Source organism: Muscardinus avellanarius (genome assembly GCF_963383645.1).
Source record: "Muscardinus avellanarius genome assembly, chromosome: 1".
In the NCBI taxonomy this organism is placed as follows: domain Eukaryota; kingdom Metazoa; phylum Chordata; class Mammalia; order Rodentia; family Gliridae; genus Muscardinus; species Muscardinus avellanarius.
The window spans coordinates 62289205-62316549 of record NC_137786.1 but is presented as its reverse complement, the minus strand read 5'-3'; the positions used below and the strand labels follow the sequence as shown (position 1 = coordinate 62316549).

Below are 27345 nucleotides of genomic sequence, written 5' to 3'. Positions count from 1 at the left end.
ATCCCCAGTACTGGGTGGGGGAGAATGATTCAAACTCTGAAAGGAACCAGAAAGTAAAAGAATGATAAAACAGATTACATACAATTTATAAAGTGTATAGAAATATACACTAAAGATCAGAGAAGAAATATTAGTACATTGTACAAAGGGCTAATTATATTAACATGCAAAAAGTTTTCATGAAATAGTAAAGCTAAAGGACAGAATAGATATATCCGCATGCCTTTGATGATGATTTGATGGGTAGATACTTATCCCCTACTAAATAATTGCAGCTTTTTGCATGTTAAAATATTAATAAAAAAAGCTTTACTACTGAGGAAAAAATTGGTAAGGGACATGAACTAGCAGTTAAGAGAAAAATAGTATCACAAATATACATATATATACACACACACATACACACATACATACATACATACACCCATACCTGAATCCATTCCTATTGGATTAGGACTTCAACATATGACTTAAAGGAGAGGAGAGTTCAGTCTGTAACACTTAAAGTGGTGATTTCCACCAAACATTTAAGGGAGAAGTAATACAGACTTTTAAAAAAAAAAATAAAAGATAGGGAAATATTTTCCAACTGAATGGATCATAGAACTGGACTGTCTGTTTTCTAATGTAAGAATAGATCCATTTACACATTTTTGTCTAATTTTTTAGTTATTTACCCAGGGAGGGTAAGTCACAGTATTTATTTAGTTATGACTGGAAATGAATGTCTTATATAATGTAGTTTCCATTGAAAAGTTTTTATTTCATCCTAATTTATTTTTAATAAATTTTTCAAGTACAACTAGCATAGATTTGGGAGTAAATAGTATTGTTTCATGGTAAGTATACAAATTATCTGATGGTAGTAGAATGCTTTGTATTCTCTAAATAGGAAGGTAGGCTCAAATGTTCAGCAGTTAGGTTTGTTTTATAGCAAGACTGAATGTGAGGAATTCAGTAAAAGGCAAAGCACTTAAATGCAGCCATTAAGAAAGTTGCTGTAGTACTCAATTACCGCTATGAGGTTTTAAGATGGGGCAGGTTAACTAGTACAGAATTTGAAAAGCTTATCATAAAACTAACCTGAAATTTAAGAAATTCAAATTAATATTGCCCTTCAGAATTGACATGTAAAAACACAGTTTCAATGTTTTTGGAGACATAATAGAGAATTGATACTTGATATGTATCTGGAAAATTATTTTAACTGTGCGAAGACTAAACCCATCAATCTTCCTTTAGTTTCATGACTGTTACTTTTAGTAAAGAAAAAAATTAAGTATATTTTTTTCTATTGCTATTGGGGTTCATTTTTATATCTTCCAATATGCCTCTGAAATACTTCTTTTCATGGTTGTGGAAGACATTTGATACTATAATATTTTGGAAAGTTTGATAATATGTTAGTCTGTTTTCTGTCACTCTACCAAATACCCAAGACAATCAGCTTATAAAGAGATGAAGTTACTGATTCATATTTCAAGAGGTTTCAGTCCACAACCTGTTGGTCCTATTGCTTTGAACCTATAGTGAAGCAGCATAACATGGCAGGAACACATGATGGTGTTTATATCATGCACAGGAGATAGAGGGAAAAGAAGGGATTGAGATCCCATTAACCTCTTCAAAGACATATTTCCAGTGACCTAAATACCTCTTATTAGGCCCTTCCTCTTAAAACACCACCCTCCCAGTAGTTCCATCTTAGGGATCAGGCCTCTAACACACATAACCTTGGGGAACATTCAGGATCCAAAAAAATAGCAGATAATATATGATTCTAGATTTAAATAATTCTTTTCATCCAGGAGTGGTCATGCATGCCTGTATGACCAAGATGATTGTAGGTTCAAGGACAGCCTCACCAGTGAGCAACCAAATGAGACCTTGTTTCAAAACAAAAAATAAAAATGGCTGGGAATGTAGCTTGGAGATAGAATGCCCCTTGGTTCAGTCATCACCACCACCACCATTACTACTACTACTACTACTACTACTACTACTACTACTAATAATAATAATAATAATAATAATCCTTTTTACCAGAACTTTAAGAAAATGACTAGTCTTCTGTACCTTTCATGGAATTTTATCAGTGTACATTGCTCATAATTTTTAATTTACTGAAAGCATTAAAAAATCACTAACATTTATTTTCCCTTCCTATTTATTTATTTATTTATTTATTTATTTATTTATTTATTGCAGGTCTGGGGATGGAACCTAGGGGCACTCGACCTCCGAGCTACAGCCCCTGCCCTATTTTTTATTCTTTATTTTGAAACCGGGTCTGAGTTGCAGAGAGCCTCACTAAGTAGCTGAGGCTGTCCACAAACCACGATCCTCCTGTCTCAGCCTCCCAAATGCTGGGATTACAAGCATGTGCCACCATGCCCGGCTTATTTTTCCTTTTTATATGCAGGTAACATTTGGTTTGGATTAATGGATGAAATACTCTTTCATAATATAATATACCTTACTTCTAGAGTATTAACTGAATTTAACTACTTACTTCTATTTCTCCTGATTTTCAATTAAGGAATTTTTCTTTTTTTTTTTCATTCCATCATTTCAGAAAAACCGAAGGTGAATAAGATGCCTCTTTCTAGAATAAACCGAAGAAACATTTTTGGAGAGACCTTATTGTATAAAGCTGCTCTGCGCAATGATGTTGATCTTGTTCATCGTTGTATAAAAAAAGGTGCAGATGTTAATCAGAAAAGTTATGCTGGTAAGTTAGGTTTACCACCCACAATTGTCTTGGATGTGGTTTGCAGTTTTAGGTGAATCACCCCTCTGAAAGTATAGTAAAGTGGGCCTAAGGAAGTCCCAAACAGTTTTCTGCTACTTCTTTTGTATAAAGAGCTCTTTACCATTATCTTCTAGGGAAGAGGGTAAGGTGTGTGTGTGGGCGGGTGAGTGGCAGGATAAGATTATGCCAGGTGGACCACGTGCAGTGGCATTAAGAAGGAAGCATACGGTTCCCTAGCATGGCTTTGTGTGGTCATTGTTCCTGTGAGACTTAATCTTGAGTGGAGGAGAAATGAAGTAAAAAACAGGATTCTATATGGTACCCTAAACAACAGGGGAAAATTTTATGATGAAATGTCTTCCTTTTTATGTACTGGGGATTGAACCCAGGATAATTCTATCTCTGAGCTACACCCCTATCTGTGTTTTATTTTTATGTTGAAACAGAGTCTTTTACATTTATTGAGTATTTGTTTCTTGTCTAGTATATGCCTAGTATATGGTCTCTGGTAAATATCCCATGTACACTTGGATTTTTAGTCTTTAGCTGTATATAATGTCCTAAAAATGTCATTTAGATGGTATTGATATTGTAAGTAAGGTCATTTATTTTTTATTTTTTGTCTAGCAGATTTATTTCCTATGAAAGGTAGTAAAATCTTAATAACTGCTTATGGAAGTGTATATTCCTTTAATTATGTCAATTTTTGCCTCTTAAAATTTGAAATTCTATATTAGATACATAGGCAGTTGAAAATTGTCATTTCTGATAAATTGATTTTATTATGAAATGTCTATTGCTAGTAATAAATTATGTCTTGAGGTTCACTATATTATGTTTATTTAATAGACATTTTAGACATGTTTATTACTTGTTTTATCTTTTTATATTTACTTATTTACTTACTTACTTATTTTGTGGTACTGAGGATTGAGCTCATAGGCATTCCACCTCTGAGCTACACAGCCCTGTTTTATTTTTGAAACAAGGTTTCACTAAGTTGGAGAGGGCCTTGCTAAGTCACTAAAGCTGACTGTGAACCTTTGATCCTTCTGTCTCAAGCTCTAGTACTTGGATTACAGGTATGTGCCACCCTGCTCTGCTCCATCTTTAATTTGTAATCTACATCTTTATATTTAAAGTATATTTCTTGTAGATGACATGTTGTTTTGGTTTTTAAAATCTGTCCTTCTAATCTCTGTCTTTTATTTGAGAATTAGAGTAGTCAGTTCACATTTAATATAAAAAGTTGGATTTAAAACTGTCATTTTACCAATAATTTCCTGTGTGCTTACTCTTTTGATGTTTTTTGTAAAATGCTTAGCAGCATCCCTGGTTTCAATTTGTCAAATACATTTTACAATGTTCAAAACAACAAAGAATTGTCTAGCCTAAAATGACAGCACTGAGATTGAGAAACCTTGGTAGAGAAGGTTATGAAAAGAGCTAGTGAAGTATACTTTTTTTTTTTTTTATGGGTCTGGGGATGGAACCCAAGGGCATTCGACTTCTGAGCTACATCCCTGCCCTGTTTTTTTATTCCTTACTTTGAATCGGAGTCTCACTAAGTTGCAGAGGGCCTCACTAAATAGCTGAGGCTGTCCACGAACTGCGATCCTCCAGTCTCATCCTCCCAAATGGGATTACAAGTGTGCACCACCATGCCTGGCTCTGAAGTACTTTTAAAATACATTTTAAAGATTTTCTTCTATTATGTGATTTATTAGAATTTAATATTTATAACTTATACCATTGTATCTGGCTAACAAAGAGAAAGACTATATAAGGACAGGTGATTTTCTTGGAGTAATTTGTGGTTTTTTTAGTTGAACTATTATAAATACCTTTTTTATTTTTGCATATGAGGAGAAAAATAAATACATACTTTAAAGTATTGTGAACTAGAAGAAGCAAAACCCTCCTCTTCTTCATAGTTAAGTAACCTGTAGCCAGTGTTCTATATTAGTTGATAATTGACCTCTTCAGCTTTTTATTTGGGAATTAAGAATACTTTAAAATGTTTGACCTCATAGTTTTCTACAATAGGATTGAACATTTAGGCATTTGGTTTATTCCTCAAATTTATTGATCCACCAAATAATACAGGGTGCTTTCATGGTGACTCTATTGCCTCATATAGTTTGTATACATATATGCACACATACACATATACTGAGACAAGAGGATTGCAGGTGCTTCTCCAGCCTCAGAAACTTAGAGGCAGAATGATGTCCCTGGATTCAATTCCCAGTATCCTTACACACACACACACACACACACACACACACACACACACGCGCGCGCGCGCGCACGCGCACACACAAATATACACACATAAATATACACACACATATCCATACTGGGGGTACTAGGATTACAAGAGTGTACCATCATGCCTGGCTTAGTCAAAATATATATTTTTTTAAAAAGAATCTAAGTTGGTAGTAGTGGTGCATGCCTATAATCCCAATACTTAGGAGGTAGAGACAGGAGGACCATAGACTTAAGACCAGACCCAGGAATTTAACAAGGCCTTCTTTCAAAGTAAAAAAATTTTAAAAATGGGTGGGGGTACAGCTCAGTAGTAGAATGCTTCTGGGTTCAATCTCCAGTTTCCCAAGACCAAATATTAGAGTTGGGTTTTTTTTTTAAGAGCAAGCACAAAACATTTTTAAGATACCAAATATAAACACATGCCATTTTTCTTTTTTATATGATAGGCTGGACAGCACTTCATGAAGCGAGCGTAGGAGGATTTTATCGAACAGCAAGTGAACTATTAAAAGGCGGAGCAGATGTAAATAGCAAAGGAATGTACCAGATCACTCCCCTATATGATGCTGTGGTGAATGGACATCATAAGGTATAATTAATGCTTTCGTTTATGTAGCAAATATTACATTCTGCAAATATTAAATGTCTCTGGAGAAAACTTGCAGACATTTCAATTTCAGTTCATCCTTCTAATGAATACTTAGAATTTATAATAAAATTTTGCCATGTGGTGGGTTTTCTGGGTCTAAAATGGTTGGTTCTATTTTACAGTTTTTTTTACTATATTTTTCAGAACTGAGGATTAAACCCAGGGTCATTCTATGTCTGAGCTATACTCCCAGACCTGCAATCTCCTATCTCAGCCTCCTAAGTACTGAGACCACAAGCATGCAATACCACCACATCAGCTTTTTTTTTTTTTTGAGATAGGATCTCACTCTGCTTCCCCCGACTGACCTCAAACTCCTCGATTCAAGAATCCTCCTGCCTTAGCCTCTAGTTAGCTGTATGTATGTGCCACCATGCCTGCCTGGAAGATGCTATTTTATATATTTTTAATAAATTTATGGAACATCTTAGGTTTATGAATAGTATTTTCAACTTTTACTCCTTTAAAACTCTTTTTATATTTATATTCTTTTAAGACTCTTTCCTTCTTATGAAGTATTACACAATGATGTCTGGTCCTAATAAGAGGCTTATAGCCTATGGAGTCTAGTATTACTTTCAGATTCAGCAATGAGAACCTCCCAGAGTTAATCATCAGTAAGCACATACTAACATGAGTGTACCACTGGTTTAAATATCAGAATATTCCAGGTGTGCTGCTGTGCTGGTGCATGCTTGTAATCTGTATTTGAGAGGCTGAGACAGGAGCATTACAGGTTTGAGGTCAGCCTCAGTAAATAGCGAGATTCTCAGCAACCTAGCAAGACCCTGTTACAAAATAGATAGATAGATAGATAGATAGATAGATAGATACATACATACATACATACATACATACATACATATATACATACTAAAAAAGAGTTGGAGGGTGTGGTGTGGTGTGGTGCGGTGATGCATACCTGTAATCTTAGTACTTGGGAGGCTGAGACAGGAGGATCACAGGCTAGAGACCAGCCTCGGTAACTTAAGCGAGACCCTATTTCAAAATAAAAAAAATCAGGCTGGGCGTGTAGTTCAGAGGTAGATTGTTCCTGAATTTAATCCCTAGTACTACAAAAAAAAGGTAACTGAGGTTGTAGAACAATTTTATAATGCCCCTGTGTTAAATCCCCAGTATTCTCTCCCACACAGAAATCAAAATACCACAATTGCTTATCAATTGATTAAAAGTAATTGCAATTGATGGTAATATTACATAAAGATTATAAATTATAGTATACATGGTTTATCTCAGAAACCACATATGTTCTGAGCTTCCTACATATTTTTTCTGGCACAGGCACTACAATGTAGGGTGTAGGCACTTGTTGAATCTTCCTTCTTTCCTTCCCTTTATTTTCTTGGTGTTGGGGATCTAATTTGGGTCCTTTTGCATGCTAACCAAGTGATTTTACCACTGAACTTCACCCCAAATCTCTGAAGAGATCTTAATATTTATTTCAAGTATTAGAAGTTGCTTCTGTGTGTAGACTTCCTGGGGTAGGAAAGGAAAACTGGGCTCAGGAAGATCTGTTCTATATATTTCCAGAAGAAACCTCAATAGCAGAGATAGAGAAGGCTTCTGTAAGCCATGGGGATAGAGAAGGGAGAATTTAGGCACTTCTGCTTATTTTGGTAATGCATTGCCTGGTGATAGGTGGGATCATTCCTTTCCATTTTGTAGAGGGATCAGCATAGAGAATTCTTGTGGTACCCAGTTTTGTAATTTATTTTTAAAATTTTTATTGGTGCATTGTATTCATACATCTTAATGGGATGCAGGATGGTGGAGACATACATGCACACATCACCCATTTAGCCCTTTCCCAGTTCTCACCTCCTTCCCTCCCCCTCTCTCCTCATGTTTGGCTTAGTACATTGATATGTTTGTTGAAGTACATCATGTGCATTAGAGAATTTCCCTCTTCCCCCTTCACATCCCTTCAGTTAGGTAGCCTTATTTGCTCATCTATAGTATATCCTTCTTCATCTAAAGTTCCTCCTATGACCCATTTTCTCCCAAGCTTTCACATATTAGGGAGAACATCTGATTTCTTATTTTTTGTGACTGACTAATCTCACTTAACATAATGTCCTTCAGTTCCATCCATTTCCCTGTAAATTACATAATTGTTTTTCTTTATGACTGAGTAAAATTCCATTGTGTACATATCCCATAGTTTTGTAATCAGTTCATCTGTTGATGAACATCTTGAATGGTTCCATAGTTTGTCAATGGTGAATTGTGCAGCTATGAACATAGATATGCATGCATTAGTTTAGTAGTTTGGTTTCCTTTCTTTTGGGTAGATACTCAGAAGTGGTATTGCTGATCATATGGTAAATTCATTCCCATTCTTCTGAGGATCCTGCATACTGTTTTCCAAAGTAGTTGCACCAATTTGCAATTTTACCAACAATATTTTAGAGTTCCCACTTCTCTACATCCTTGCCAGCATTTGTTGTTGTTTGTGTTTTGAATGATTGCCATTCTAGTTGGAGATAGGTGAAATCTCAGGGTAGTTTTGATTTGCATTTCTCTGATTGCCAATGATGTTGAGCATTTTTTTGTGCATTTATTGGCTATTTGAATTTCTTCTTTTGTGAAGTGTCCATTTAGTTCCCTTGCCCTTTTTTTTTTAATTGGGCTATTTGTTTTCTTAGTGCTGAGTTACTTGAGTTCTCTGTATATTCTAGATATTAGTCCTTTATTGGAGGAGAAGTTTGGAAAAATATTCTCCCATTCTGTTGGCTCTCTGTGAGGTTCTTGATAGTTTCCTTTGCTGTACAGAAGCTCTCCACTTTCATGCAATCCCAGGTATTGATTCGCTTTTTAGTTTCTTATGCCTTTGGGGTCTTGTTGAGAAAGTTTTTATCTGTGCCTATGTGTTGCAGTGTTGGACCTATGCCCTCTTCAAAGAGCTGCAAGGTCTCTGGTCTAATTTCCAAGTCTTTGATCCATCTTGAATTGATTCTTGTGCAGGGTAAGAAAGTCAGATTTTTTTCCATTTATCTGCATATGGTTAACCAGTTTTGTCAACGCCATATGTTGAAGAGGCTATTTTGTTTCCAGTGATTATTTTTGGCTCCTTTGTCAAAAATTAATTTTCTGTAACTGTGTGGATTTGTTTTTGAGTCTTCTATTCTGCTCCATTGGTCTATGTATCTATTTTTGTGCCAGTACCATGCTATTTTTATTATAGTGGCTTTGTAATATAAAGGAAGGTATTATCCTTCCTGCATGTTTTTTGTTGCTGAGAACTACTTTGGCTATTCTGGGTTTTTTGTTTTTCCAAATGAATTTAAGGACTGATTTGTTAATATCTGAGTGGAAGTGTTTTCTGAATTTCTTTTTCAGTGGATTTATAGTTGGTGTACAGAAAAACTTCTGATTTCTTAAGATTGATTTTGCTGAATCTGTTGATCAGTTCTATAAGCCTTTTGGTGGAGTTTGTTGGGTCCTCTAAGTATAGTATCATGTCATCTGAAAATAGTGAAAGTTTGAGTTCTTCTTTTTGTATTTGTACTCCTCTGATTTCTTTTTCTTGCCTTATTGCTCTGGCTAGAGTCTCAAGTACTATATTTAAAAGAAGTGGTGATAATATACATCCTTGTCTTGTTCCTGTTGTTAGGAGACATTCTCAAAGTTTTTCCCCATTTAATAGGATGTTGGCTATGGGCCTGTCATAGATTGCCTTTATGATATTGAGGTATGTTTTCCTTCTATTCCGATTCTCTGCAGTGCTTTTAGCATAAATGGAAGTTGGATTTTGTCAAATGCCTTTTCAGCATCTATTGAAATAATCGTGTGATTTCTGTCTTTGGTTCTGCTTATATGATGAATAACATGGATTGATTTTCGTATCTTGAACCAGCCTTGCATCCCTGGGATAAACCCTACCTGGTCACGGTCTATGATTTTCTTGATATGGTTTTGAATACATGTTGCTAGTATTTTGTTTAGCAATTTTGCATCCAAGTACATCAAAGATATAGGCCTGTACTTTTCCTTCTTCGAGCTGTCTTTATTTCATTTTGGTATTAGTGTGATGGTGACTTCATAGAATGTATTTGGGAAAGTCCTGTTTTTTTTTTTTTTCTTTCTATTTCATGAAATAGATTGAGGAGTATCAGGATTAGCTCTTCTATAAAGGTTTTATAAAATTCACTTGGGAAGCCTTCTGGTCCTGGGCTTTTCTTTGATGGTAGGTTCTTTATTGCTGTTTCAATCTCTTTGATTCTTAATAAGGTTGGTTTAAATTTTCTATATCTTCTTGACTCAGTTTAGGCAGGTTGTATTTATCTAAAACGTTGTCAATTTCATCCCGATTTTCCATTTTGTTGTATAGTTTTTCGAAGTAGTTTCTGGTAATCCTCTGGATTTCTATACTGTCTGTAGTAATATCTCCTTTTTCATCTCTTATCTTTGTATTTGGGTGATTCTATTTTTTGGATAGGTTGGCTAGTGGTTTATCTATCTTGTTATTTTTTTTTTGAGAAACCAGCTTTTGATTTTGTTGATTTTTTTGTATTTTTTGTATTCTCCATTTTGTTGATTTCTGCTTTGATTTTAATAATTTCCTGTCTTCTACTGGCTTTGGGGTTAGATTGTTCATGTTTTTCAAGGGCTGTAAGGTTTGTCATTAGGTTATTTATTTGGTGATTTCCTGTTCTTATGTGAGCACTCAGTTCTATGAATTTTCCTCTTAATATTGCCTTCAAAGTGTCCCAGAGGTTTTGATATGTTATCTCTAGTTTCTTTTGTTTCTAGTAATTTCTTGATTTCACCTCTTACTTCTTCTGTTACCCATTCTTCATTCAGCAGTGTGGTGTTCAGACTCCACATATTTATGTGGTTTCTGTGGGTCTTCTTAGTTGATTTCTAGTTTCATTCTATTATGATCTGAAAAGACACAGGGAAGCATGTCACATTTTTTTAATTTGCTAGTGCTCACTTTGTGTCCCAGGATGTGATCGATTTTGGAGAAGGTTCTGTGAGCAGCTGAGAAAAATGTGAACTCTGCTGACTGATTATTTGACACAAAACTTCAAGAGTTAAATACCATGTCCTTTTTAACTACTTCCCTATAAAAGTACTTTTCCTGAAAGAAAGGAATGCATTGTGTATTTTCTTTTCCAAACAAAATGTGAATATCTGGGCATAAATTCATTATCTTCTTATGCATAACTTGAAACTGAATTATAGATTTAATTGTATCTACTATTGCTTCCTGTTCCCCTATCAATCTACAAATGATTACCACAAACTTAGTGGCTTAAAGCAACAGAAATGTATTTTCTTATAGTCCAGAAGGCCAGAAGTCCAAAATTAGTATCACTGGGCTAAAACGAAGGTTTTATTAGTGTTTTACTACCTTCAGAGTCTATATGGAATAATTCATTTCTCGCCTCTTTCAACTTCTGCTGGTTTCTGGCAGTTCTCATTCTTGATTTGAGCTGCATCACTCCAATCTCTTTCTTTTTCTTCACATCACATTTTCCTTTGTGTGTGCACATATAAAGTCTTCCTCTGCCTCTTATAAAGGAAGGTATTTTGGGCTCACCCAGATAGTTAAAGATAATCTTCTCATCCAAATATCCTTATTTAATGACATTTGCAAAGATTTTTTTCTTCAAATAAAGTATCGTTTACAATTTCTAAGGAAAAGGACAGGATATCCTTGGCAGTAGGAAGCATTTATAGGCAAAAGCCTTTGTGTGTGTGTGTGTGTGTGTGTGTGTGTGTGTGTGTGTGTGTGTGTGTAATCATTAGTATATTAAGTTATGATTCAGTAACCACATTAATTTTTGTTGTTGGGCAAAGATGTTATAATCTCAGACTATTGTTAAAAGAAACATTTGATGTTGCATAGAGTTGTATGCTAACACACATTTACAATAATATACCATTTGTATAGGATCCTTTACATGAACAGTCTTCTTCTAGGTGGCAGAGTTACTTCTTTTGAATGGAGCTGATCCATTATTTAGAAGTGAAAGTGGAAAGTGTGCTTTGGATGAGGTCAAAGATTCATTTATGAAACGTCTCCTTGAGAAACATATTCCAGAACATAAAAGATATCTTATACCAGGTAAGATTAAACTGCCCTGTTATAGTTATTCACTATATATATATATATATATATATATATATATTTTTTTTTTTTTTTTTTTTTTTTTTTTTTTGGTGGTACTGGAGTGGAACCCAGAGGCTTCCTACCTCCGGGCTATACTCCCAGACCTTTTTTATATTTTATTCGGAAACAGGGTCTCACTAAGTTGCTGAAAGCCTCACTAAGTTGCTGAAAGCCTCACTAAGTAGCTGAGGCTGGCTTTGAACCTGTGCAATCCTCCTGTCTCAGCCTCCCAAGCACGGGATTACAAGCGTGCACCACCACGCCCTGCTATTATTCATCATATTGATAGAATTATAAATTTTGACTTTATACAAATTTCAAATTAAAATTTTCCTCATAAGTTTAGAGAATCTATCCAATGTTGTTACTCCATTCCTGTTTTTTGTTGTTGTTTTTTTTTGTTTTGTTTTGTTTTTTGCAGTACTGGGAATGGAACCTAGGGGCATTCTACCTCTGAGCTACACTCCCAGCTCTATTTTCAGAGTCTCACTAAGTTGCGAAGGGCCTAAGTAGCTGAGGCTGCCCATGAACTGTGATCCTCCAGTCTCAGCCTCTGGAATGTTGGGATTACAAGTGTGCACCACTATGCCCGGCTACTTCATTCCTTTGATAACCTACATTGGCATGTTTGCAAACACACATAAAGAACACACATAAAGAAAGGGCTTTATAAGAAAAAAGAAAGACATTACTTTTCCTCCAGGTTGTGCATTGCAAACAGTTAAGGAGCTATTTATAAACATCAATTTTCTCCACAGTCCTTTGACTGAATTACATGATGTTAAAAAAAAATTACATTTGGTTGTATTTATTTCAATGATTATGGCTAGAATTGTTTATATCCATTCTTATGGTTATCTGCTTTTCTTTCCCATTCATTACACTATTAAATTGAACTACAAAAGAATTTGATTTGAACTTACCAACAAAAAATATTATATAAAATAATTTAAATACAAGGCATATTTGTTATACCGTCTTTAATACATCTGTTAGATTTTTGTTAACATCACAATATTTCTTGGCTCAAATCCCTCAATCACTCTAATCTGGAAGAGTATACTTATAGTAGTAAAGTTTTGTATCAGCTTGCCACCCCACTAGTTAACCCCATCATCCTACCACTCTCTACTTTCATTGCTCAGTTGCAGTCACGCTGCCCTCCTTGCTGTTCCTCAAATGCTTACCTCATCTTCTTCAAGTCTAAGTACAAATGTCACCTTTTCAATGAAGCTTAGACCACCATTTTATTTTATAGATTATTATTATTATTATTTTTTTTTTTTTTTTTTGGTGATACTGGGGTTCCTGGAAGCCCTTCTACCTCCGGGCTACACTCCCAGACCTATTTTATACTTCTTTTTTATTTGGAAACAGGGTCTCTTAAGCCAGTGCGGCTGGCTTCGAACCTGCGTGATCCTCCTGTCTCTGCCTCCCAAGCGCGGGGATTACAAATGTGCGCCACCATGCCCGGCTATAGCCGCTTATTTTTATAAGTCATTTACTTTGTTCAAGAAATGTCCTTGTTTGAATGTTATCGATTAAGGACTAAGGCCCAGATCAATATGCTCTACTTTTATAATAAAGCAAGAATTTCACTAAAAAAAAAATTTAATGGGTCATTCTATGTTGCTCAGGCTGGTCTTGAACTCCTAGGCTCAAGTCATCCTCCTGCCTCAGCTTCCTGAGTAGCTGGGAGTATAGGTGCTTTCCATAGTACCAGCTTTCATTGATTATTAAAGGCCACTGAGAAGCAATGTATCTTCTTTAGAGCAAAAGAACTTCCTCTCTAGAAGCTAAATTATACCACATAAGAAAGACAGTAACTTGTTGAGGCCAGGTCTAAAAGTACATAAAGTACATTGAAATATATTATTAAAAGTCATATTTACATTTTAAGCTATATGAAATTTTTCAAATAAAACTTTTAGAGGCAAGTTATATATTTTTAAATCTTTGCCTTGATCATCTACTTAACTGCTCGACTTCTCTATTTTATGATGGCATGCATAAGTTTGCCAAGTGCTTTTTCCAGCATTCTAATCCTTTCTCCCAATTCAGGGTTTTCCATTCACTAATGCTTACTTCTCTACATGCAGAAGGAAATTTTCTTCATGGAAAGGAGTATCTTCACTTTCTCTTTGGGACTTAGCACCTAATTTGTGAGAGAATTTTCTAAGTTGAGTTGCATTATCATGCTTCCCTAGATGATTTAAATATTTCTTAAGTTTACATGTTTAGTTTCTATCATTACTTACCAGCCTACTTTTCAATATAAGTGTGGAATTTATTTAATTAAATAAAGAATATTTCTATATACATACAGAGTATTTTTAAATTTCATTTGAAGAGTTATTTTTGTTTTTGAGGTGCTGGAGATTAAACCTAGGGCCTTGTACATGCTAGTGAGCATTCTACCACTAAGCTGTATTTAAGCCCCAAAGAGCTTTTAATTATAAGAATGATAAATAAACAACTCTTAATATAAAATATGTTTTCTGCTTTTCTATCTTAGAGTAAAAGATATCTATATTGATGTCCCATAGGGGTTCGTTCTTACAGATTTTATAACCTTGGGTGTATTAGCACCCTCAATTTTTTACCTGCAAATTTGAGCTTTTGATATCTACTCATCTCCGTGCTTATTTATGGGATTTTTTAGTGTGAGGACTGGAGTTAATGTATGTAAAATACACCAACACAGTACATGGTATATGACAGGAATACAAAGTGACAAGGAGGAAAAAATATAGCTACCCTACCACAACACATCACTTCATAGTCTTACCTATATAGGTAGTTGGTTGTACTAGAGAATCTAGAGTCTTAAAACTGAGAGGAAATAAAACCTTTCTGCCTTCCACATTCTCTTAGAAACCATGCTTGACATGCTGATGCCTGGAAAATATTTTTCTCTTATTTAATAACCAAAATTTGGAAGAAGAAAAGGGGAAAGGAATGGGGTGAGAATTGGGGAAGGGCTAAATAAGCAATATGTGTAGACATGGCTCTGCCCTCCTATACTCCATTAAGATGGCTGATAATAATGCACCAATTTAAAAAATTTAAAAAAGAACCAAAATTTGGAGAAAGCAGTATTTGCTAGTATTTTAGCACTGTTAATGTTCCTAGAAAATATTAACAACAACAACCATAATAATGGGGTATTTTCTCTGTGCTAGAAATTCTCCTAAACTATTTACATGGATTTTATCACTTAATCTTCACAATTCTGTAAGGTAGAAACTATTATTAGCTTTTATTTATGTACATTTTATGAAGGCAGAAACATTAAGGTACTTACCAAAGGTTACCAAGTTGGCAAGCAGGTGACTCAACATTGAAACTTAGGAATGAGGCTCCAGAAAATAAGCTTAACCCCAGTTGCTCGATAGGATAGTTTATGTGCTTTTCCTGACTTAAATAAGGTTATGTTGAAAATTATTCTCAAGAAACAAATTGTTGTCTTTTTAAATTATAGCCTTGTTAAAATGTATTTCTAACATGATATTTCAAGGAAATTTGTATTTTTGTGTATCACATCTAAGATGTTCATTTATTCAGCCATTCCTCTATCAAATATTCATTGAATACTTTCTATATGCAAGGAATTATTTCTAGGTTTTTATCTCTTATGGCTAAATGCATATAAAGGGAATTATCATTTCACCTTCAGTATTTAAGGGAGGTAATGAAAAATACACTAAAGTACATTCCTTTAATTATCAATGCAGGCTTGTATTTCAATCTGTTTTTTCCCCCTACACATTCGCAGTGTGATCAGCCACTTTTCTGCACATGTGTATGTACGTGTATATACATGTGTATATATGGGCACAGAAAATATATTGCTTTAAATAGAATGCAGCATTCAAACTAGGACTTTTCAAACATACATTTTAGGAAATGATAATCTAATTATCTATGAAAGCTTGGTGTGATGGTGTATACATGTAATCCCAGTACTTGGGAGATTGAGACAGGAAGATTGAAGGCTTGAGACCAATCTCAGAAACTTGTGAGGCTCTCCACAACCTAGTGAGATCCTGTTTCAAAATAAAGAATAAAAATAGGGCTGGGGATATAGCTTAGAGGTAAAGTGCCTCTGGGTTCAATTCCCAGTATTGCAAAAAAATTATTTTTGAAATAATTTTTTGCCTTATAAGAGTAGCTTGAATTTAAAAGTTATTTCTATATATACCTGTGGAGAAAATTAAAAATACTGAGTTCAGTGCCCATCTTTAATATTAATTACTTTACTGGGTCTATTTTGCTTTTTGTATAGAAATGTTATGATTGTTTCTTAAACAATTATACTTTAAAACCAGCAAAGCTGGTTTTAAAAATATGGAAAATATAAATTATATGAATGTTTCATGTATCAATTTTAGTATAAAATGTTTACATAATTTCAAATTTTTCACTTGGTTTTCTTATGGCAAAAGAGTTGTGGGTTTTTGAAGTCTAGAGTCTGACCATTGGAAACTGTTTTTTTTTTCTCTTTTTCTTTATAGCTCAAAGAAATAGCACTGACTCAGCAGATATAAAAGATGCACAACAGCACAAGGTATATCTAAATTTATTAGCAAATATTTATAGAGATGCAACTACCAGTTATTTTATAGATTATCAGAGTGAGAAGAAAGAATGCTGAAACATTAGTCGGTAACAGTGACTTTACCTTTTGTTTTAAGACACTCTGGATGATTTCATGAGAATCAGAGGGTTCTGGGCTGTTAGTTTGAGAAGTAATTGAGTAAATACAGCGTATCTGGGCACAGTATGCATTGATAGCCATTGCCTTTCTTTTCCTCTTCATGGAGGCTGAAGTTTATCTACCATGTCAAATTTCCTGTGGTCTAAATACAAAGTACAAAGTAAAAGGTGTCTTATCTGTCCCCTCAATCTTGCATGGTGGTTGATTGCTCTTCATCTAGCCCTTGAGTTGTGAAGAGCGAGAAAGCAGTATTTCTGTTTGAATCTTGGAAGGACATGATAAACTTCCTGCGGAGATTGATTTAGGAGTATATTTGTCTTCTAGTGCGTGTGTGTGTGTGTGTGTGTGTGTGTGTGTGTGTGTGTGTGTGTGTTATTGGGGATGGAACAGAGCCATTCGACCTCTGAGCAATCCCCTCAGTCCTATTTTATTTTTTATTTTGAAAGAAGGTCTCTCTCAAGTTACCCCACACTAGCCTCAAATCTTGAACCTGTGATTGTCTTGTTTCATCTTTCCCAGTACTGGGATTAAAGGTGTGTGCCACCATACCTGGCTTGTCTTCTAGTTTTTAAATCCCTTTTTCTACTGCCCTACATATGGTTCTCTCAGGTTGCAGTGTAAGAAACTCCCTAATTCTAACTGTATAACATTCAGAAGAGATGAGTTTTCTATATCATTCTTGTAAAGCTTCCTTGTAAAAGAAACTTTGGACTGATTAGCTTAAAATATGATTAAAGATTAAGCAGCCTAAAATTTCTATTATAGGTAAAACTAATAATGCCAAAATGTTGACAAAAAGGAATTAAAATGTACCATAAGGAAAAAAAGATTAGTACATACATTGAGTTTAAGCCTTTCTTCTGTTTACACTTCAAAATATCAGTTTGGATATATTCCAGCAGGCTCTGTGGAATTTAATCAGATGAATAAATTTAATAGTTTGGTTTATCCAAAATTTAAATTGAGTATAGATCTATAGGTGAAAATTAAAGATTACTGTATATTTTGTTTCTATAGAAACCAAAATTCAGTTCTAAAAATCGCATCAGGTTGGCTTGTAATGAAAATTCTAAGAGACAGAAGCTGGAACATGTGGAAGTCAATAAAAGAAGCAAAGAAGATTTACTTATAAATGAGGAAGATCTATATGAACAATACCAAAAATATTCTAAAGCCACAAAATCTCGTAAATCCAAGCGTAAACAGTCAACTATTAACCAGATATGCTCTATAGGACTCAGAAAGATCAATCTCCATAATGTCAAAGACGCCAGCACAAATGTGTCTAGGGGAAGAGGAAGGAGAAACACACAGCATAAAAGGATTCAAGTAGACAATGGAGACTGGAACTCGAGACAGGCAACAGTTGCCTCCTCTTCCAGGAAAATAAACAGATTGGCTACTCCTCAGCAGCATATTCTCCAAACCCTTGATGATCTTCCAGTAGAGTCATTGGAACCTTCCAGTCCAACTCTGACAAGTCTGAAAAATGGATTAGTTAGCAGTATTGAGGCTTGTTCAGTTTCCAAGGAGACACATACCAATAGTCTGGATTTACCAGATAGTCAAATAATGCAGCTCTTGGAGTTAGAATCCAATTCAGTCAATCAAACTGAAGCTATTTCTTCCTCAGGACTTTCAGTTCAGAAAGAAATTAAAGTACCACTTGTTACTACAGATGAGCAGCCTCACACTCACCAGGAACAATACAGTAATCCTTATAAATTTCATGAAAATAGTAAAGCCAAGAGCTTTAATACATGGGAAAATTCTTTCCTGTCCTTTATAAAGGAGACTTTTGATAGTGATGATGATGACTGCTGTACCTCTGAGAAGGCTGTAACATCTAAAAAGGTGACATGTTCTACAGAATGCAAAAACTACCATAAAGAGAATATATCAAATAGAGAAGAAATGGTTTTTCAACAAATTTTACCTTCTAAAGACCATTTTTCACAGGAAAATGAATTAAAAGCAGGCAGCCTAACCACACTTCCACAACAGGAAGCTGTTAATTTTTCTAATTCAGATAATACAATTACTTCTGAACAACATGTTGCAAATTGTGAACAGTTCATATATGGAACATCTTTTGATCACTCACATGGCAATCCTGAGCAAACTTCCATGGCATATACAAGAACACTTTCAACACATGAAGTTTCAAAGTTGACTAGTCATGTGGAACTATCTGAAAAACCTCAAGATAATAGCCTCAGAGAACCAACTTCTTTAATGAATCAAATAGATATACATACTGTGGGAAATGTGTATGCAGAAAAGAAACAAGACACTAAAAGGAATTACACTGAGAAAGGCCAAAAGCCAAATTCTTCAAATAGGCCTTTTCCCACAGTTGTTCATTCTCAAGTCGTAGAAATAACTAAAGATGAAAAACAAAAACAAGACCTTCCTGAGAGTGAACCTATGCATGATACAAGTTTTCAATCTACTGACAATATGAATAGAGAATTGACCAACATCTCACAGCTGAATCAAAGAGAAGAGAAGGAAATTACCCATAAACCAGGTATTTGTAGCATTGCTCAATTTGTACACATTTCCTATAGATTTATTTATTGTATGGAAAATTTGAATTGAATTCCACTTAATCTATACCCAAACTGACAAAAATGAGGCCATGTGGGTTATGAGTTGGTATGCTGCTAAGCCTAGGAGTTAAGTAATAGTGTTTACTCTGAAAGTCAGTTATCAAAGATGGCTACTGAGTTAATATTGACAAAAACTAATGAATGGTGTGTCAATTTTTGTGTTTCTTCATAATATAACACTTAGTATCAGGAAACCTAACATTTTCATAGCAGTAAATTGTTAGTGCCATTGACTTCAACGATTCATTGTGTTCCCTAAAAAGTGCAGCCATCAACTTTATATTTGTTATAAAGATCATTCTTCCATTCTCCTAAATAGTTGAACTTGAAACAAACTCTATGAATTATCTTTTCTTGTCATATAACCAGTAAGGAGAACTACAGTACTCAACACTGTAAAATGTTTGTGTTTTAGATGGGGAATTACCAAATAATACTAGTGTAGATGAAAGATCTGTAAATAATTGTGAGGAGAAAAAAGAAAAAACAGACTCAGAAATTCACCTGCCTCTTAGTACCCAAGAACACAGAAAAGACCAGAATTTCAGAAAAAGACAAAGTTTCTTAAAAGCTACTTGCAACCAAGGTAAGTATAATTGTTAGGTAAAAATTAAAAAATCAAGTCCAGTGATTCATTCTACTTAACAGGATTTCTAAATTTTTCAGTTATACTTTTTTGTTACTCGCTAAATTATATGATATATATTTGTTTTGAAGGCTATATTTGTTGTTAAGGTACCACTCAAATCCATTAGTCTTCAGATATGTTCTTATATTTCTGACTATGACTTCTAGTTTGTTTTATTAGAGGTGGTAAAATAAATAGCAGAGACATCAAGAATAGTCATTGGAGCACCAGGAGTGAACTATTTTCTATCAGTCCTTTAAAAATAAGGAAGAATAGCCGGGCGTGGTAGCGCACGCTTGTAATCACGGCGCTTGGGAGGCTGAGACTGGAGGATCGCATAGGTTCAAAGCCAGCCTCAGCTCTTAGTGAGGCTCACAGCAACTTAGTGAGACTCTGTTTCCAAATAAAGTATAAAATAGGTGTGAGAGTATAGCCCGGAGGTGCAAAAGCCCCTGGGTTCCACCCCCCAGTACCACCAAAGTAAATAAATGCATAAATGAATAAATAAATAAGGAAGAGTAAAGAAGCATGACCACTGGTTTCTTTGTGTCAGGTTAATGAAGTGTGTATATTTGGCAATATGCACAAGCTCAGTCTCCTTTGATGGTTGTTAGAGCTAATTATACAATGAATAATAACCTGTACCACCACTTTGGTTAAACATTAAGCACTGAAAATTTGATTTATCTAGTGTTTGTTAAGAGGTAGGAAGGACTCTGGATTAGGCATTCTCTATGAACCCTCCCTTTTTCTCTCCATCATATAAACTGAAGCTCTTGTATAATCTCCATATTAGGTTAAATAATGGCCCCTCAAAACATGTGCACTTCTTAATTCCTTGAATTTGTGACTTATAATATGTGATAAAATATTTAATATTACTACTGAGAGTGAAATGACTGTAGAACTGAAGCAAGTTGATTTGTTTTACTCAAGTATTTGGTTTACTAACTGCTAGAATGAATGCAAATATGTTAAGATGCTTTGTAGTTTCTTCACATGTTATGCTTTAAAACAGCAGCAATGTTAATATAAATTGCTGTATGTTTGTGTAGTACACCTTGCTTAAAACATCTTGTGGAAGTTGTAGATTTTTTAAGATCCTTTTTTTTTTTTGTGGGTCTGAGGATGAAACCCAGGGGCATTTGACCTCTGAGCTACACCCCCCTGCCCTACTTTTTATTCTTTATTTTGAAACCGGGCCTCACTGAGTAGCTGAGGCTGTCCGTGCGAACTGCGATCCTCCAGGTCTCAGTCTCCCGAATGCTGGGATTACAAGTGTGTGCCACCACGCCCGGCTAAGATCCTTTAAAATAATTAACATTTAGCAGAAAAGCATTCTCAGTTTTGCTTGGCAAATTTACAGAAATGAAAACAGCTGGGATCAATAAGCGGAAAGCCAGAGGGGAAAGCCAGCTTCATTTGGCTGCCAGAAGAGGAAATTTGTCCCTAAAGAAAGCACTAATAGAATCTGGAGCAGATGTGAATCTAAAAGATAATGCAGGTTTGGATCCTTTTAATTTAATTGTTTTTATAATTTGAACTTGAACGTACTGAAATACACAATTTATCTCCCTACCTCCAATTTGATCCTGGCTGACATACAACTAATTTCAGTATTTTATACTACATTTTATTTAGTTGAATAGTAAGATTAACCATTGCTAAAATACAATTTATCCTTTGAGATAATTTTTATGTCCCTTTCAGAGCATTCAAAGAGCATATATAGAATGGAGACTAAAAGGAGTTAGAACTTTTCCTTGAAAGCCTTAATTCCATTCCCTAACTGTGGAGTGAATGCATACTGTTCTGATTTTCCTGTCTCTTCTCTTTTCTCCTCCATTTATACTATTTCTTTCTTTCTCTAGCCTCATTTACTCTAAATGCCCACTTTAAAAAGGGATCCGTTAAGCCGGATGTGGTGGCGCACACTTGTAATCCCAGCATTCAGGAGGCTGAGACAGGAGGATCTTGGTTTGCGGACCGCCTCAGCTACTTAAGTGAGGCCCTTTGCAACTCAGTGAGACCCTGTTTAAAAATAAAAAATAAAAAATAGGGCAAAGGGTGTAGCTCGGAGGTTGAATTCCCCTGGGTTCCATCCCCAGACCCGCAGGGGAAAAAAAAAAAGGGATCTGTTATTTTGCTTATACACAAGTATCTTGTGTGAAGAAGAGACCCCTGTCACATACTTTTCCCCTGGCCTACCACCCTCCTCACCAACTACTGATTCTCAAAGGAGAAAGAATTACTAATATGACCAAGGATATCCATTGTGTAAAATCTTACTAGTGAGCTAGAACACATGTAATTAGTTAAGGTCAAGACTGCTAAAAATTTTCTCTCTTAGTTGTCTGCCAACATATAGTAAATCTGTAGGGTGAGGGCTTTTCTTAGGTCCTCAACCATTTCGTTTTCCCTTTCCACAGCCATGACTATGGTTCAGGTTCCATGATTTAGTTGAGCTCAGCATACCAAAGAAATCTTGTGATTGGAGTCACTGAGACTGGTATAAAGTGCTATATTTATTCCAACATGTCTGTTTTTTTTTTAATATATATACACTTCTTTCCTTGGGTGCCCCAGAGGGCTATATAAAGGGTGAAGGGAATCCATAATGGGACAAGGTCCAAAAGGACTTTACAAAGCCACAAATCACAATTATAGTGACTAAGAGCATGGTGGATTTGGAGTCAAATAAAATCTGGTTTCAGTACTATTTGACATTGGGAAATCTCAACTTGTCCAAAGCCTCACTTTCTTCTTCTGTAAAATAGGTGTAATAAAATACCTGCCTTAAAGTGTTCATAGGAAGATTAAATAAGATGATTTATAGAATGTTTTGCCTTTAAGCATGTGACAAATTCTCAATAAATATTAGCTATAGTCAATAATAATAATGGGATGTTAACATTAAAATATTACAATGACTGTAGACAATTTATCTTTTCCATCCTCATTATTAAACTGATAAAATGAAGCTAAATTTTTACACCTTATCATATTTTTTAACTTTTTTTAAAGTAAAAATTCCTGCTGTTCGGACAAAAAGGCATAAATCTTGTTTTTGTGATGACAACAAAACTGTTGATCTACCTTCCCATTCACACCAAGATAAAACACCAGAAAGCCTTTCTTTGGTAAGTGAAATTGAAATTCTTTCATTCTTTAGCCTAGAAAATGCCATTCTTTTCACCATCAAGCCATTGATTATTGGCAGCATTCTTTCCATGTTAAGGAAACAAAGGTTGAAAATGGTTTTTGTTACCAAAAAATAGCATAATTGAACAGAATGAGTAAAAAAATAGGCTGTATGGTTAGCTCTGAATTACCTGCGTTGAATACAGAACTGTACAATTAGCTGCTGTCCCTTACATCCAGCTTGAGTTGTTTCACTTCTTGTCTCACTGCCAGTGCCACTGTCATGTGTCTTCAATTACTCTGAAAAGTGTCTGGGATATATAGAACATAGACTCTGGAACCCAGAAAGAGAAGAGGAAAGCAACCTGTCCTAGCTGTCCTGGATTCCACTTGGCTTATATTGATGGAGTTTGCCATGTTTGCTGTGATATAAAAATAGATTTTTAGCCGGATGTGGTGGCGCACACTTGTAATCCCTGTGCTTGGGAGGTGGAGACAGGATCGCGCAGGTTCGAAGCCAGCCTTCCTGGCTTAAGAGACCCTGTTTCCAAGTAAAAATATAAAAATAGGTCTGGGAGCATAGCCCGGGGATAGAAGGATTTCCAGGAACCCCAGTACCACCTAAATAAATAAATAAATTAATTAATTAATTAATTAAATTAAATAGATTTTTGCAAAAATAACCTAGCAGTTGCTCATTAAATTATATACGGATCAATAAGTTGGATATTCTCAGTTTGAAAAAAACACAATGCTTAATAGATATAAGCATTTTAAGCAAAGTAGCATTCTCAATGAAATACTATCTTGAATATTTCTTGGTCCATTGTAGCCAAGATTTAGTATATCTACAATATGGGCACGACAGCAAAGAAAGATGGCACAAAAACATATTTTTCTTTAACTTAGGCTTAGGTTTCTTTTATAATAATAACTTTAGGTTTCTTTTATAACAATAAGCCATTAATGTATAAGAGGTAAGCTGTGGGGTTTTAGTAGTCTACATATTTGCATTTTATAGTTTCACTTTGATGCACCTAATAAATGACAGCAGTAAGACTGCTTTACTAAATAATTAAATGATTTGATTGTGTGCATTTTCTATATGCATTATGAGCACCAAAGTAAAATTTCAGAGCAGCATACTTCAAAAGGCTTTGAGGACCTACATATTTTAAAAATAAATATATGTTGAGAATTTATGAAAGGATAAATAAATGAATTAATCCATCAGTCATCATTTATGAAAAACAACTAGTGCCCAGTAAAATAGAAAGTATACACAAATATAAAAACCATGTTCTACCCTGTAATCCTAGTACTTGAGAGGCTGATACAGTAGGTTTGCAGGTTCAAGAACAGCCTACCCACATAGCAAGACCATTTCAAAACAAAAAATAAAAAGGGCCGAGTGTGTAGCTTGGAGGTAGAATGTCTCTAGGTCAATCTCCAGTACTAAAATAATAATAAAAAAACATGTTCCAGCCGGGCGTGGTGGCGCACGCTTGTAATCCCCGCGCTTGGGAGGCGGAGACAGGAGGATCACGCAGGTTCAAAGCCAGCCGCACTGGCTTAAGAGACCCTGTTTCCAAATAAAAGATATAAAATAGGCCTGGGAGTGTAGCCCAGAGGTAGAAGGGCTTCCAGGAACCCCAGTACCACCAAAAAAAAAAAAAATGTTCCTGCTTATAATACCTCATTATCTTGATGAGGAAATATAATGTATAACACATTATACATATTAATGCTAAGTTGTATAGTTCTGAAACTCATAAGTAATTCTGAGAAGAGATAGATCAGAAGAATTAGATTAGCCAGAGATTTTATATAAAAGATGGGTTTTTTATAATAATAAAAACCAATACTTATTGAGCTCTGACTTTTTACATTATCTTTAGCATTTTATATATATTATTTATTCCAGGCACAGAGAAGATAAATAACTTGCTGCAGTTACCCAGCTAGGAAAAGGCAGAGCCAGGGCTCACCACAGGCAGTCCAGTTCTGGCGCCTACTCCAGGATTTTCTCTGATGAGAGAGAAGAATCTGGGCAAGTGAATTGAAGGCTTTCCAGGGGAGAAGATTAGTATAGATAGACAAGGACATGTGAAGTGGAATTAATTTCTCTTTGTGAGTTTTTGAAAGAGTAGTGTTTTTGTATTTCTAAAATTTTGTGTGAGATTTTAGTAGTGTAAAACTATAGTCATAAAACCTTAAAGTGAATGATACATATATGTAATCTTTAAATATTATGTGTTGAAGTTTTTCCTCTGTCTGATGCCTACAATTTTACCAGACAAGTCAGAAATTATGGTTGCTACTTTTACATCTTGTTTTCCAGGAAATCAAATACATAAATCAAGATATATTTACTTTTTCTTAAATTGGCAACATTCATGCAGTTAAGGTTACACAAAACTTGAGTACATTTTGAGCATAAAGAAAAATGAGCATTTTTAGCAGCATGTCATGTGCAGTATGTCAGTAGCATATTAGAGGCATATCTACCTTCTTATAGTAAAGTTTCTAATATTTTTATCGATAGCATCAAACCATCAGTGCCATTCTACAAGATATAGAAGAAAAACAACAAGATTTATTAGTGTTTGAAATAAGCAATCCTGAAGATGCAGGTAAATATGTACTCATATTCAAGGATGATTAATTATTTTATCCAGGATCATTTCTACTTCATCTTGTTCTTAAGGTACATGCTTATTTCAAAGCTCACAAAGGCTGAAAAAGTAGTCTTCTTTGTTTATATGAGAATATTTAAGGTACCAAGAATTATCATTAAAAATTAGTGATATGAAATAGTAGTGTGTATAATTGTTAACAAAGATATTTATTTAAGACAGCATGAATAATTTGAAAGACATTCAGAACCATGATCAGAGATAAGCAACCTCAGGTGATTGATATGTTTAGATATGACAAAAGCGTAGGATACTGACTAGAGATGAGATTATGGTACTCCTTGGCTTCTCAGCCTTACCCTGCTATGACAGCCCTTAAAAATAGATCAGAAGAGGAAAGTGCAGTGGTGACACACGTAGTGCAAATATTCACACTCTTCATATGAGCACATATAGCAGGTATGTCTTATTGAAGAGATAACCTCTTATTTGCAAAACACTGATGATTCAAAGTAGCAAATTAGACTCTGGTCCCTGACCTAATAATCTTAATATCTCAAAACTTCAATGTGGACAAGAAAGTAGAATGAGAAATTTTAAATATATATCTCAGAAGAGCCGGAGGGGGGGGGGTGGGGGGGCGTGGTGGCTCGCACGCTTGTAATTCCTGCACTTGGGAGGCGGAGACAGAAGGATCGCACTGGTTCGAAGCCAGCCTTGCTTGCTTAAGAGACCCTGTTTCCAAATAAAATATAAAATAGGTCTGGGAGTATAGCCAGGAGGTAGAAGGGTTCCATTTCCAGTACCACAAAAAAAAAAAAACCCTCAAAAGACAGTTTTCATATATAGAGAAAATATATTTTTAAGTATAAAGTCACTAAGAAGAATGTATACAATGTGAAAAATTCCAGTGAAAATTTGCACACCCTTGATGGCTCACATTTATATTTTCTTCAGTTAAGATTTACAAGATAGAGTCGGGCATGGTGGCACACACTTATAATCCCCGCGATTGGGAGGCCGAAACAGGAGTATCAGGCAGGTTCGAAGCCAGCCATGCTGGCTTAAGAGACCCTGTTTCCAAATAAAAAAAATATGAAATAGGTCTGTGAGTGTAACCCGGAGGTAGAAGGGTTTCCAGGAACCCCAGTATAACAACAACAACAACAACAACAACAACAAAAGATTTACAAGGGAGAAAATAGTTCCTGATGGATTCAAATCTGTATTTTTTCAGAATTTTTTTGAGTGAGATTTTTTGTTTTGTTTTTTGTTTTGGTGGTCCTGGGGATGGAACCCAGGGGCCTTCTACCTCCGGGCTACACTCCCAGCCGACACTACTCCTTTACTTGGTTGTATTGTAGAGTCTTAGACCCAGGGAGTTAATCGAGGCTGCATGAGAGTGTGGGGGTGCTGGGCTGGGTGTTTTCCCACAGGGAGCTGCAACTAGGATATGGTATCTCTGCCACCGCTACTCCTTCACTGGGTTGGTCTGTAAAATTTCAGACCCAAGGAGATTATCAAAGCTGTGTAAGTCCCTGGGCATGCAGTGTTTGGACTTCTCCTGTAGGGGCCGCAATTTCACTTACGGTTATTGTGCACGTCAATCTGGAACTGTCGCGGGCCTAATGAACTTGCCGCTGCTGCTGGCAGTATGGAGCCACTGCCACTCCCTCGGCCATGAGGCTGGCGTATTTCTTTTCTGTTTTTGAGCTCCGTTCTGAGTCCCTGGAAGGCGTGATGATCTTGTCCACTGGGAGTTTTAGACGTTCTTTGCACTGGAAGAACTGCTGAATT

General features: G+C 35.4%; 1 protein-coding gene across 1 annotated transcript in view; it reads left to right on the top strand.

The window, feature by feature from the left end:
- Window positions 1-27345, top strand: part of ANKRD31 (ankyrin repeat domain 31) — a gene marked incomplete at both ends in the record, with an annotated part of 108541 nt that overhangs the window by 50117 nt on the left and 31079 nt on the right. The window contains 9 exons of the mRNA XM_080705076.1: window positions 2576-2731; window positions 5473-5615; window positions 11625-11769; window positions 16329-16381; window positions 17549-19061; window positions 19559-19729; window positions 21138-21275; window positions 22796-22911; window positions 25458-25545. Of these exons, the coding sequence (XP_080561202.1) occupies window positions 2576-2731; window positions 5473-5615; window positions 11625-11769; window positions 16329-16381; window positions 17549-19061; window positions 19559-19729; window positions 21138-21275; window positions 22796-22911; window positions 25458-25545 (2523 nt within the window). The remainder of the gene's footprint in view (window positions 1-2575; window positions 2732-5472; window positions 5616-11624; window positions 11770-16328; window positions 16382-17548; window positions 19062-19558; window positions 19730-21137; window positions 21276-22795; window positions 22912-25457; window positions 25546-27345) is intronic.